This window comes from Crocodylus porosus, unplaced genomic scaffold (genome assembly GCF_001723895.1).
Source record: "Crocodylus porosus isolate Cpor-Errol unplaced genomic scaffold, CroPor_comp1, whole genome shotgun sequence".
Lineage (NCBI taxonomy): Eukaryota > Metazoa > Chordata > Crocodylia > Crocodylidae > Crocodylus > Crocodylus porosus.
This window is the reverse complement of record NW_017728906.1, coordinates 11,335,909-11,349,911: the sequence shown is the minus strand read 5'-3', so window position 1 is coordinate 11,349,911 and position 14,003 is coordinate 11,335,909. Positions and strand designations below refer to the sequence as shown.

General features: G+C 41.5%; 1 protein-coding gene across 1 annotated transcript in view; it reads right to left on the bottom strand.

Annotated features, from left to right (window-relative positions):
• The window catches only part of CRYBG3 (crystallin beta-gamma domain containing 3), a 119,927-nt gene that overhangs the window by 32,471 nt on the left and 73,453 nt on the right, over window positions 1–14,003 (bottom strand). The window contains exons 13-15 of the mRNA XM_019557096.1: window positions 7,844–7,986; window positions 5,559–5,685; window positions 4,429–4,461 (exon numbers count right to left, since the gene is read on the bottom strand). Of these exons, the coding sequence (XP_019412641.1) occupies window positions 4,429–4,461; window positions 5,559–5,685; window positions 7,844–7,986 (303 nt within the window). The remainder of the gene's footprint in view (window positions 1–4,428; window positions 4,462–5,558; window positions 5,686–7,843; window positions 7,987–14,003) is intronic.

Here is a 14,003-nt window from a genome sequence, read left to right as displayed (position 1 = left end):
TCCTGCCCCCTTTGATCCATGTTGGGATTACCTCCCTTTGGGCTTGAAGGATCGTCTCCTTAAGGAGCGACCACTCTTCTTGGACACCCGACTACCCTTGGGACTTCAGTGCCTCCCCGACTATTCTCCTTAGCTCATTGAAGTCTGCTGTCCTGAAGTCTAGGGCTGCTGCCTTGCTGCAGGCCTTTGCCACCTTGCACTGCATGGTAAATTCCAACAGGCGATGACCGCTGTCGCCCAGGTGGTCGAGCACCCACAGCCCCCTTACCAGGTCATTGCCCATGGCCAGCACCAGGTCCAACAGGGTGTCTCCCCTGGTGGGGCTGTACACCTCCTGGGTTAGATGGAGGTCCTGCATTTCGGCTAGGAACCTATGTGAGCGGTCAGACCTGGTTGACTGCTCTTCCCAGCAGATGTCTGGAAAGTTCAGGTCACCCATGATGACCATGGCCTTTGACCTAACTACCTCCGTGAGCTGATTTAAGAATTCCCAGTCTAGCTATTCCCCTTAGTTGGGTGGTCTGTAGTAGACCCCCACCGTTAAGTCCCTTTCCCCTCGACTGCCTTGCATTCTAACCCAGAGCACTTCAGTGTGCCCCTGCTCTGACTCTGTGCTACTTGATGAGGATGTGCATTCCTCCTTGATGTAGAGCACCACACCCCCACCTTTCCTCCCTGTCCTGTCCCTCCTTTACAGCCTATAGCCCTTGATATTCACCGCCCGGCCATGTGTTGGGTCCCACCATGTTTCTGTGAGCCTCATTATATCTGGGTTGGTGTTAGCTAGCAGGAGGGTAAGTTCCTTCTGCTTGTTTCCCATACTACGAGTGTTTGTTTAGAGGCATTTGAGACTGAAAGATTTTGCCCTCACTGAGCTACAGCTAGATCTTTGGTAGAGCTCAGTAGAAGAAAGGGAAAGGAAGTATTCATCAAAACATACCAGGCCAGAAAGTGCCATGAGATTTTCTGTGACTATACCAGACTGACAGAATTTAAAAGCTAGGAAGTGAAATTCTGGGAGGACTAGATGTGGCATGAACTCATGAAGTCCAACCCAATACCTTTTGACATATAGAAGTTCTTAGCAAAGCATGCTGCAGTGACATAGAATTATAATCTGGCAGCAAATTGGGTGTATGATACTGCCCACTAAAAATCAAGGAATGCTGCATTAAAAAAAAGTTTGAACAAAGGGTTGAATAGGACACAGACCATAATGATGAAGAGCCTGAGAATTGTATCATGTGCTACCAAAGCAAATTTTCCCTTAAAGACAGAGAGGCAAAGAGAAAGATAAGTGTACCAATTTAACATAATGTTTCAGATTCTGTAGCATACAAGGGAAACACTAATACTGTTGCCAAGGCTACGCTCTCCTTCATGCCTCAACTTGGTTAATTTTCTGACAAAGAAAAGAAATCCAATCTGCTTTGCCAACATAGGATGTGTCCAGGTGAGCCCACATGTGCCTTTTTCCGCATCTCAAAGCAGTTTGAAACGTAGGAACAAAAAAAACGTTCCCTGTGCTGCATACTTGCAGCATGGGGCCCCAAGTGGCACAACTTGCTCCACGCCAAAGTGCATGTCTGGGCATGTGTGTGGGGGCAAAAATCCCTGGCTCAAATTCGTGCTGCTCCTGTTTGAGATGCTGCAAGTGTATGTGCCCGCATATGTGGATGTGCCCATAGAGTGAAAAAGCCAAACACAAGCATTAGAAAAGGATATTATGGAAAATCTGAGTTTCTGTTTTTAAAAGAAACTAATATATTTTCTGTCAGAAAGAACGAGAAGAGCTTAATTTTCCCTTAAATTACAACTGTAATTGGGGAAAACAAGCCAGCTACCTGTGATGAAAACACTGAGGCTGATATTCTTATAAATGTAAAGGCATTACTGAGCCATAAAACTGATATTTAGGCTATAATTTGCCTTTTATTTATCCATAGATTTCAAAGCATTTAAAACAGGGAAGGCAAATATTTTCTCCATTTTATCAATGCATAAATTGAAGCACAAAGAAAAATATGCTTGCCCAAACCCATACAGTAAGTCAGTGACAAAGTTAAGAAAAGAACTTGTGTCCAATAGCCCCCTGAGAGTCATTTTCTCCACCCTGCCATGCATGCTCTGTATTGTGACATCTTTGAAAAGATAATGGCAGTGACGATCATATATTTTAAATAATATACTCAGGAAAAAGCTGTTTTTTCCCCTAAGAAAAGAAGTAGGAGAGATGTCATGGTCTTCACTTCAGAAAAATTATAAAAGTATTAACAGTGCATCTGTACAGTCTGTCCACAGCTACAACAGTCTAGAAAATAACATATACTAAATCTGATGAAGCAGAGTACAAACAAGAAACAACAAAACCAAACCTCTTTTAACTCCAGCTGGGTTAAAGACTCTCTAACTCTGGTGCCACTTTTTGAAGATCCAAATTAAGCAACTGCTGCAAACATGAATACTGGTACTATTTTTTCTGGCAGATATGAGTAAAGTTACTGATATTTTTGTCTCAAATACTGCCTTTGATTTACTCTCAGTTGTTAAGTGATCTTAGAAAGTTTTTCACAACCCCTTTGTCATCATGAAGTATGTTATTCTTAAAGAAATAACATCTAACAATAGGAATGCAGCAGTCACTTGCACTCTTCCTTCCTTAGCTTTACAATGATGTCTTGCAAATTATGACCTAAACCTGATCAAATTAACCCTTCAAATTATCACACGCAGGATCTTTCTGTGGGAAAAAGCAATGTAACAAACATCACTGTACATAGTTCAAGTTATAACATAAAGGATTTCCTTGTGTTCTGACAAAAACAAGAGGTGGAACAGGCACTCATTACTGTTGATGGGTGTACCTCCAATGGCTAGAGTGGAACCCCAAAATACAAATATTTGTAATTATCTGTTTGAATCTTAGGGGTGTGCAAGATTATCTGAGACTATCATGAGAACATCCTCCGAGATGGTCTGAAAACTCGAGTGGAGAATGAGAGGGAAAAAAACCTGAACTGTCTGGGACCTCTGGAGAAAGTGTGGATCAATATTTATTCTATTCAGAGTAACTGATTTATTCTGAAACAGTTTATCAAGCCCTTTGTGAAAGTATCTGCAAGTCTTCAGACCTGGCTGCAAACTGTTGCATGAACAGAGCTGGCAGGAAATTGGAATTTAAGATTAAAATAATATACCCATTATGTCTTTAAGACTGGAAATGTTTCCTGCAAGCCTGAGTTAATCATCAAATTTTAGAAGCTGAATGTAAAGTAAAGAAAGGGTCTGGTCAAGCTATCTTCAGTAATGCAATTTGTACATCTCCCATGTGCCTGCATACAACACAAATCTATACTATAAGCAAAAGAGATTAAAAATTATATTCAAATGACAGAATTGTTAAGTTAAATGAAGCTAGATCATTCTATTTTGAGGGCTCTTTAAAAAAAAAAACACTTTTGCTTTACATGAGGTTTTCTAAATTTTTCTCTATTAAAGGTGTGTTGAAGAGCGAGAGAAAATTCCGCTGGATCACTTCTCATATCAGCACTGGATCCCAGGTCCCCATGAAAGAAGAGGGAAAAGAAGTCAAACTGAAAATAAAGGATTGAGATGAGGCCTGCTAGAAGAAAACACTGCAGCAGGCAAGTCTTGTATTCGATGAGCACATATATACAGAACAGTTTCTATATTTAGGAATTCTGGATACACGCGTTATTGTGGATGTAACGTTGCCTTACAAACCCAATGAAACTGGAACTAATCTGTTCTGTACAGCCTGAACACTCTGCAGTGAACCTTCCTAACAAACAAGTTCTGTCACTTGATTTCACAAGTCTTGTTTTAGTTTATGAGAATGTACAACACTGCTTTCCATCACTTGCATGTGCTCAGTCAAGATCAGTAAAGGGAGCTCAGGGTTGGCTGGGAATGGTGGCTCTAGCTAAGGAGCAGTTGTTATTCCATCCCATAGGAAAGAGACTTACAAAACGGAGACTTGCCAAAGTACAAAGTTTTAAACAATAACAGCGTGTAGGAAAAGAGATGGCAGAAAGATAATAAATACATAAATAAAGTCAAGGTTTCATAATTCTGTACTTTACATATGGACAAAGGGAGGAAGGAAGGTTAGGAAAATAAATGACAGCCAAGATCTAAAGTGATCCCAAACCACTTGATCTTCTGGCACATTTAAGTCAGGGGGAAAAAAAAAAAAGTATGCTCTGAAACAACACAATGAATAAAATCTTTGGCAAACTTAGCCTCCAAGCACATAAAGGCTTCCTCATGAAAGATACCACAGTACAGTAGGAAAATAGTACTGAAGCTATTATTTGAGGCAACAAAGGTGGAAAATTCAATATAAACTGTGTTTACTTTTAAATGCAGTTCAGTACTAGAAATGGTGTTATTAAATGGCGAACATACCAAATGTGGAGGCTCATTCTTTCCAAGTGGTTCCTGCAGCAGAAAAATAACATAAATAATTAAATTATAATTATTTTCTTAACAGGTAGTAAAATCCTTGAAATAACACTTTTCTAATTTATGAATCGTGAAGCCAGTGTCTACTGGACTGCATCTTACTGAATGCCCCTGGGCTCCCAGAAGCCTCCCTTGTTTATGCATAAAACTTGTATTAATACAACTAACTGCTTAGAAACTAATTTTAAAAAGCAAGTGGGCTCCTGTTGTGTGGACTCTTTTAATGCGTTTCAGAGCACTTAGTTCCTTAGCCAGAGAATTTGAGGAAACAGAGGGAAGGACCTAAACTCTCACAATGCAATGCAGTCCAACGACATAAGATTAAACATGTTTTGTTTCCTTTCTAGTTTTTTGTGCCGTAGATGCTGTGTGACTTATGACCTGGAGAATAGTGCTATTTCTTTTATACCAGGGTTTTAAGAGACCCAAAGTTAATCTTTTTGGGCAAGTTGACTTTTTTTTTCTAGACTGAATACTTAAATTTTAAAACAGGAAATAGAGAGGGAGAAAATGTATTACAGCTCAGTTATAGCAGGTCATAATAATACAGAAAAGCTTTTTGTATTTATGCATTTTTAAACACTTTACCAATAAAGCAAAAGGTATATGTTTTTGTATTTTAGGTAAATTTCATGGAGTTTCCATGGCAATTTTTTTTGGGGGGTAGGGGAGGGGTTGTTGAGAGAAAATTTGGTTTTAAAAACCAGCAGAAGTTTCACAGAACGATGGGAAAGTGGGGCTGGCAAGGACCTCTGGAGATCATCTAGTAATCAAACCCCCTGCCTGAGGCAGGATCATCCATATCCATACCATTCCATACAAATCCTTTTCTAGCCTATTACTAAAACTACCCAATCAACCCTGTCATATAACTAGAAAGCATTGCATTTTAACCCACCATCATTTTCCATAATGAGATTATTTGTGTTCCATTGTTTTTTCTAATTTTGCTTCATTTGAATAGACAAGTTAGTTTCGGCCAGTTGCCTGCATCAGAAAATGATTGCATCTCCGGAGTTACAAGTGGCTAATTTGTTTCAGACTTCTCTTTCTGATGAATAATGAAAACTCACCAGTTTAATTGGACGTATTGACAAAATGGTTTTACTGGATCCTCCCCAGTCAAAGAAGCATTTATATTTTCCTTTTTCCAGTACATACTGCTCTCCACAAAAATACTTCTGCTGGTATGCAACCCACCTGGAGAGCGACAGACAAAAAAACCTGATACATGCATTTTTCAATAAAGTTCTAAGAAAATATTAACTGCGAGATGATATTGAAGAGAAAGCTTTTCAAAAATGTTAAAATGCTTCACCTGTTCCTGCAATGAGAAATTAAACAGTTGGCAAAATACATGTTTTGTGGTAAGAGGCATGATTCACACAAATAGAACATGCCTGTTGTTATGACAGATCTTCATAACATCCTCTGATTTCTTACACTCTCATTCCTCCCAGATAATTTCTCAGCATCCGTCATATGTACTGGTTGGAAGTGATGAGGATGTGTATTTACCTAATGGATAGTTGCTTAGCTCCTTGATCCCTCCACCTTTACCTGCTTATCCACCTCCTAAACAGGGTTTCCCACCCGTTCTTCCTATCAGATTATAGAAAAATGACATAGAAAGAAAATGGGAAATAAGCAAGGAAGCCTTGACAGGAAAAGGTAAGACAGACTCTTGTAAAGTTTGGTATTTCAGCCCCACTTCTCCCCTGGCCTTTTGTTTGCAAATCTAAGTGTTCAGAAAATATTTATAGTGGACCCTTGATAAGAACTTGACACAAAGAGAATGTGCCCACATTACTGATGATATCCACATTTACAGAAACCAGCTCATTCTTGATTACCGTTTTTAAAGACATTTATTTTATTTCTGCATGTGTTTGCATTTTCTGCATTGATAGAGAACTGGTGATACAGCCCTGTAGATGAGAAATCAGAGAATAAACAGGAAAGGGAGGAAACCCTTCAAAGAGAAATAAATGAGTATCAAGCTATCAAAAAGTGGCTGTAATCATACCCATGGTTGATGAACCCCAGAAGGAGCTGCCCCTGCTTGAGAAGAACTTGCTGCAACTTGTGATTCAAGGAAGTGGAAGAAATGTAAGAGGAAATGAGAAGAGCCTCAGATTATGAAGGGTAGGGTGAGGGGCATTTTGAAAAAGCTCTGATGAAAAACAGAGCAAAAGGATAATTCCAAAGAATCCTTTACAAAAATCTAGAAATTAACCAGGAGTTCAAACTATACTATTCTGTTCAGGTTTGCTTGCTGCCCTCATCAATGGAGTGCTTCTGCACCTTCCAGAAGGACATTAAGCACCATAGATAGCATATGCTGTATGCGTATTTTTGTTTCTCTTTCTCTGTACCTAGAGGGAATTGAGACTTTAGAAAAAATATTAATTTATTAAAAGCTTGCTATTGTGTACACTTATCAACACCATATGAAGAAATGTGTGCTTCCTCGGTGTGGTAGAAAATGAGACTCCCTGGTGCTTCTTAGAAAGCTACAGGTTTCTAAGTTATTAGCACAGCTTGTGGTAGGTTTTAGCAAATCTGGCAGCCCTTTTTAGTACAAGTTAGGTACAATTATGTTATATGAGTAAAAGTTGCAGGATCAAATTTTAAAACTACAGTGCTGCTGTATGATTGTGTTAGTATCTCTATTTGTCTTGCTGCTCAGGAGGATTGGGTATACTTTAGTAATATTTGGAATCCGTCCATATAGCCTTCTTTAACATACAGGCATGGCTACTGAATGGTGCACAGCTTTTTCTCTACTTCTAAATACATTACCTTTAGCTCTTCTTGTTTTTAGTCTCAACCTACAATTAGATCCATTCAGACAGACCTCTTATACTGAGGCTGAGTGATGCCAGTGGGCTCCATGGAAGGCAGAGTTGCACTCATCTGAATCTAGGTGCAAGACTCAAATGCTAGGTGGCCTGAGAAGAAAGAGTGACCAGGAAGTGAAAACTAAATCCAGCTATCAACTTTGTCCAACATTTTATGGGAGTAGTAAGGCAGTGACAAGTTGCTGCCAAAAGAGGTAAATTCACAAGGATCCCTGAAGAACATAGTGTACCTACTTCCTTCTTCCTCACCACCCCCCGCCATGCCACCAAAGCAAAGCAAAGCAGAAACACAAGCTACAGAGTGGACAAAACATGTTCCATTTTTGTAAGCAAATAAAAGAAAAAAGACTTTCCATCTCAAAATGTTTATCTGTTTCTTTCTACCGTTTGAAGTACATAATGTCAAAAGAAGAAACAATTGAAAAATAATGTGCCCAGACAAATCATTTAATCTTTCCATTGAAAAAGCAATTCATATAGGTTTGTAACAGACTTACACTCCACTTTTCACATGAATTGATTTGGTCTCTGGTCCAAATCCAGCCTGTTCCAAATCAGGAAATTCTTGATTGAAAATGTTCAATATTTTTCCATCTTCTTCATCAGACTCAAAAATTGTAACTGATGACTCTATGAAATCCTAAGAGACAACACTGAAAGTTAGGATCAATATTTTAACAGTTTGTTATATATAATAGCTAAGGATTCAATGGGATTCTCCACAATTTAAAGTGTAACCACATTCAAGGTAGAGATTTTCTATGGTTAGAGGCATTTGGGTCCAAAAAGAGCTATTTTTGCCAATGTAAATGAGGGAAGATGATTCTAAAATAACATTAGCGGTAATAAGTGTATCCTAGGAGTAACTATTTCAAAAGCACCTTATGACTTAAGAGAATAGACCAAAAAAGAGATCAAACTGTAGCAAGCTAAAATAGAGTGGGGACTTAGTCTAGAGAAACTAATGCACGGTAACTGTCCATGTGCTCACTTTTACCCCACAAATAAGTGAAAGCTAAACTGGGCCAAGTATGTCTAATACTTGCAGTGGTATAAGAGCAGTTACAGGCAGTAACAGAAAATCTTCATCCCCTTGTAACTTAATGTGACTCAATTGTTCGTCCCTAATCTTATCAAAAGTTCTGCACACAAGGATCTCACAACAGAAAGGGAGACTCAGCTACCTCCCCTTAGATGGAAATGAAGGCTCTCTGGGGTCCAGGATGCATGCACAAGGCACAGAAAGGAGTGGTATGTGACACTGTCTTTCTCCGCCTCCACAAGTGATCTATCTTGATGCTGGGTTAACTTCTACACCATGTCCTGCCTCACAGTCAGAGGGAAGTCCCCTGTGCAGGGTAGTTTCTTTTCTATGCTAAACATCACCCAGTACAATGATCTGGGGAGGGGACCTCAAAAGCATGGCCTTTTTAGGTACTACTGTAATAGAAGTATGTACTGCAATAATAATATGGGGAAAATATTTGACCATGGGGGTCCTGTAATGGACTCCTTCCATCTCATCACTCCAAGTTCTCTCTGTAGGGCTCGGTGAAATAGCCCTGAATATGTATTTCCTTAGACAAGTTACTGATGCAGCCTCAGATATTTCAGTCAAAATCAGTTTTAGAATAGCCCATTACTTTAACCATTTTGACAGTTTACCTTTGGAACTCTACTATTATTACTAAATATTTATATTTCAGAAGCCCTCAGATGGCCTCATCAGGACCTGTTGTCAGAGGCACTAAACAAAGGGAATGATATGCATACCTTCCCCTAGAGCTAAGTACAGACAGTCAAAAAGCCCATGGCCAAATGGACTGTCTTCACAGGTTAGACTAACCTGTGTAGATTGAATCAATAAGCAAGTGAAGACAATCACTTCTGATTCTAGAAATTCAGCCATGTGCCTGCAGGGCTCAGGACAGAAGCCTTAGGGGGGGTGGCTGGAACAGATAGCTTGGGCCAAAGCTAGTCCACCTACCCTGCAAGGGGATAGGGGGAGTTGTGAGGGAGGTGCAAAGCATCCTGGGATGCAGGGACATTGTGGGTTAACTTGAATCTGGAGGGAATCTGGGACAGAAGTTCAATAAAACAATTAACCTAAATCAGTTAAGTCTGATACTCCATCATCCAGGTTCATCTTAAACTGGTTTTGGCCATTTTGAAAGTAGCTTATGTGCACTGAACTTCTGCTGTGTTACAGATTTGAACCAGTTTCTGATTACTTATACTGGTTTATGTGTAATTTCTGTCCCTAGCCTAAAGGGTTACATACTAAGGCCCTGATTCATGCAGCCAGAGCCACATGAACAGACTCTTGCATGTCTCAGCTGCCTTGCTGACTTCTATGCCTTGAGGTAAGTGGGAGCTATCCTGCTTCCCTTACTTATTGTAGCATGTAAAGAATTTGGGTTGCATCTGAGGGGTCATTTGCAGAATCAGGTCTTAATATGGCTCAGGATTGCTGCCCTGAATAGAGCAAACTAAAATACAACAATGCCAAACCTTGAGGTAGAACTATTTTCCTATTCTTCTCACAGTTTCAAGCATTTAAAACAGCTGCAGTTATGACAGCTCTCATGGGGTGCACCTGTAGGCAGTGATTATTTGGGGGGGCACATTATTTATCATGCATAGGGATTTTCTCTGAATTTATTTAACTACTATTTGGTCCCTATTGACAGCTAACAGTAAGCTATGTAGTGTTTTATCAATCAGATGCTTGTATGAACCATGGTATTGGACATGAACGTATCTGCATTTTTGTGATCTGACTAAAACCAAAAGACTGTCAGGAGCACTTCTCACTAGACACAAACTATTTCCATACCAAAGTTATGGTATGCACATCTGTCAGGTGGGGAGGAGGCAAGACTGAGTGTATAGACAGAACAGAGGGTGCAGGAAACAATGGCTATGACTGAATACAATTCTAAGCGCAAACGCATGAGATGCATATTAATGGAGACACCCATGCTTCCTATTCAGGTCCCAAGTGAGAAGGAAATCACATGCAGAGACTGAGATCTCTGTCTCTCTTGACTAGAATATAGAATAGCTGAGCTTTACATGAATACTGCTGCCCTCCTTGAATATACCAATGAATAGCAAGAACTTTAATTTGTCAGATAGATGTCTATGTTGGAAGGAAATTGTGAAGGATGTATATTTTTTTAAACACATTTTTGTCCTTTTCAAATAGATGGGAAGATAATGATAAGGGATTGGGAAAAAAAAAACCCTTTTGAGAAGAAAAGTTGTCTGAATATCCCACTGTCTAGTGGAAGATTCTAGTCCTCAGCAAATGAAGTGGGTAACGATTTAGGACAGGGGTTAGCAATCCTGGTGCACATGCCAGAGCATGGCATGTGAAGACAAATTGCTTAGCCTGACAGAGAGCACCGTGGGGCAGTTGGCAGGGGAGCTGGGAGGGGCCGAATCCTTCTTGTGGAAGCACAGCCCCAGCTCCTTCCCCACTGTCTGCCCCAAGGCACATGTGCAACCACCACTGGCAACAGGCTGGGCTGAGGCTCTGCAGACTGTGTGCTTGCAGCCTCCCTGCCACCTGCTGTGCACAGCATGGGCTCCGTGGCAGGGGCTTGCCCCTGGATTGGCACTGGCAGGCAGCCAGGAGGCTGCAAATGGTTGCACTGGGATCTGCAGAGCCCTGGCCTGGCTTGTTGCCAGTGGCAGGTACACACATGCCTTGGGGTGGATGGCAGGGAAGGGACTGGGGTTGCACTGCCACAAAAAGAATCAGGCCCCTTGCAGCTTCCCCACTCCTTCCCCGCCATACCAGGTACTAGATCCCCTTCCCCTCCTTTTTGTTCCTCCCTTTCCCTCCTTCCCCGCTGGACTGCTCCCTGCCCTTCGCTAAATGATAATTGGCAAGTACACGCTCCTCCCCAGCCCTCCCCTTCCCCCGCCATTTATCTTGCCTGGCATGCTAACCTGACACAAGGAGATGCTGCAGGTTTTTTGGCACTCTGCCCAAAAATGTTGCCAACCCCTGATCTAGGAAAAGCTGGCAGGAATACTAGTTACTGGAAACACAGAACTCTTAAAGAATCTGTTTGAAATTAGAGAACAGGGTGAGATATATCTGTTTTGTTTTTGCCTACTTATATCCAAAGCTAAGAGTTCTTATTTTGTGTTCTATCTATCCTATGTAATAAACTTTATTTTAGTTTTATATCTTACCAATATGTCTTGTGGTAAGAGCTGGATTTTGTTGCAGCTGACAACTGCAGGCACTCCATTCTCACAAAGACAGCAGACCTCAATTTTGCCATGGTGGAGGGACCTGGCAGACACTAAACTAAGCACTTTTTCCAACTAAGCTGTAAGGGCTGGTCAGGATGCTGATTAGGCTGAGATTTTGGCCAGGAAAGGAATCTTCTTGGAACAAAATCCAGTTTGTGCCCAACAGCAGGAATGTTGAGGAGAAGGTAATTTTATATCACAATTATATAAAAAAATTTCACATTTATTTAAAACATCTTTTAAATCCAGTGCAAACAGTTACTGTTTTCGGATTGCTTTTGAATAAAAAAAAAATCTCCAATGAATTTAGTACTTGTGAAAAGCACATGAATCAGTCACCATGGAAGAGAGGTACTTTTAGCCAAGTCCCTCAAAAAGTGCTTATTTAGATTACATGGAACATTCCCCACAGATTTACCACCAATTAAAGTAGGTCAAGTTATGTTTATATTTCAATTATTTTAAAACACTGAAGTATCTTTTTTCTATACTTAAAATAATGCATTTCTGTAGGAGCTACATTACATTTTTCTCCTCCTAAAAGTTCATTTTCAGCTTTTCTCACTGCTTTTTAGATTCCTCAGTTTCTCATCCTGGCAAAAATACTCTAGTAATTTCATTGAAACATTCAAGCCAAGTTTGTCCTGATGGTTATAAGACTCAATGACAAGAGGCAACATAAAACTGAAAAACAGTTTAAAACATGGAATTAGTGAGCAAAGGAAAATCAAAACATTCTGCACAAGAAGATAGTGTTAGCAGAGGAACTCTGAAATCCTTCTCCTTGGGACAGTTTGTTTTAAATCTGAGATCATTCCTTCCTGAACAGCGGAGGTATCCAACAGGCAGGGCAGAGACATAAGTGACAATTTTCACTTGATCTGGCTACAGAAAGTGGTTTATAACCATGACTAAACACAAGTGCGTGGATGCAGACTGCTTCCAAAATGGCCAAATGGGCAAAAATCTGAACTTTCATTGCATAAGAGGTCATATGAAGAGGTTTCAAAATATAGCATCTTCTGTAATTTGTGTCTGTGCTGCCTCCCAGCCAGGTACCTGACTGGTGCCACCTTAGTCAGGAGGGCACATGCCCCTCCCCCCAGTAACCAGTCAGTGACTGGGGGGAGTTGCCCCACGGCCCATCTTGCCAATCGGGGAAGGGGGGGCCAATCTTGCTGACTGGGAGGTGCAGGGGGGTCCCCCATGAAAAACACACTGGCGCAGTGCTCTCACTCCCCAGCTGATGCTCGTAGTGGGGGCACCAGCACTCCCACCTGCCCATCACCTAAGCAAGGATCATGGCTGGTCAGGGGGTGCACACACACCCCCATGCACCCCTATATGCTCTGAGCTGTTTTTAGAATGGGAGAGGGGAAAGGGAGTTTGGTTTGGAGTTTTTTCAGCCCCTGCTGAAGGGTGGGGTGGGTGTATTAGAGCCTCCCTGAGGTAGGGGGTTTCCAATTCACCCAACCCAACCTCCAGTCCTGACTGGGGAACCCCTAGAATGAGCTCCCTCTGCTCCCTTCCCCTTTCCTAAACTGCTGTGGGCTGGCATGGAGGAGGGGCTGTTGCTAGGGGAAAATTGCTGCAGTCTCCTAGCCAGCAGCTGGATTCTCCTCTCCCCTGGAACCAACAGTGAACTTCTGTTTGGTTTGGGGGACCTTTGTAACTCAGAACACTTCCTGCAAAGTGTTCTCGGTTACAGTGGGGAGCTACACTTCATCCATCAACATTTTTAGCAACAGAGTTACTTGCAGCAGTCCTTCCCTGGTATGGGATGAAACAACATTTCTTATGTGTCAGTGAATACATTCAAATCCAGTGGCAATGCATAGAGGGTGCACATATATCCCCTGAGAGCACTGGCGCACCCCCTGACAGGCCATGCTCCCCGCTTAGGCCACAGGCAGGGAGGGCAGGTAGGAGCACTGGTGCCCCCCCCGCGAGTGCTAAATGAAGCACCATGGCCACTTCTGGGAGTGCTGTGGCTGCTTCCTGGTTGGTGAGATTGGCTGCGTGGGGGACCCCCCCCAAGTCGCTGACTGGTTGCTGGGGGGGCATGTGTCCCCCCTGACTAAGGTGGCACCAGTCTCCTGTGTTCAAATCTCACCCATGACGAAATCAGTGGAACAGAAACACTGCATAGATTTTCTTATCGTATCTTGCAAATGCTCCTAAGGGCCCTCCACTTTAACTAATTAATCTTGAGTTTTTCTAATGTAGGGACATTTCAGTAATTAAGAGAATTTCAGATAAGCATGTTGGCACACTACAAAACAAAGTATTTAGTATAAAACTGATTATTCATCAAGCATTTTAAATCTTGCAGCTTAGCAGTAGGCCATCGGGACACAAAAACTGAAAGGGAGCTAAAGGACACATACT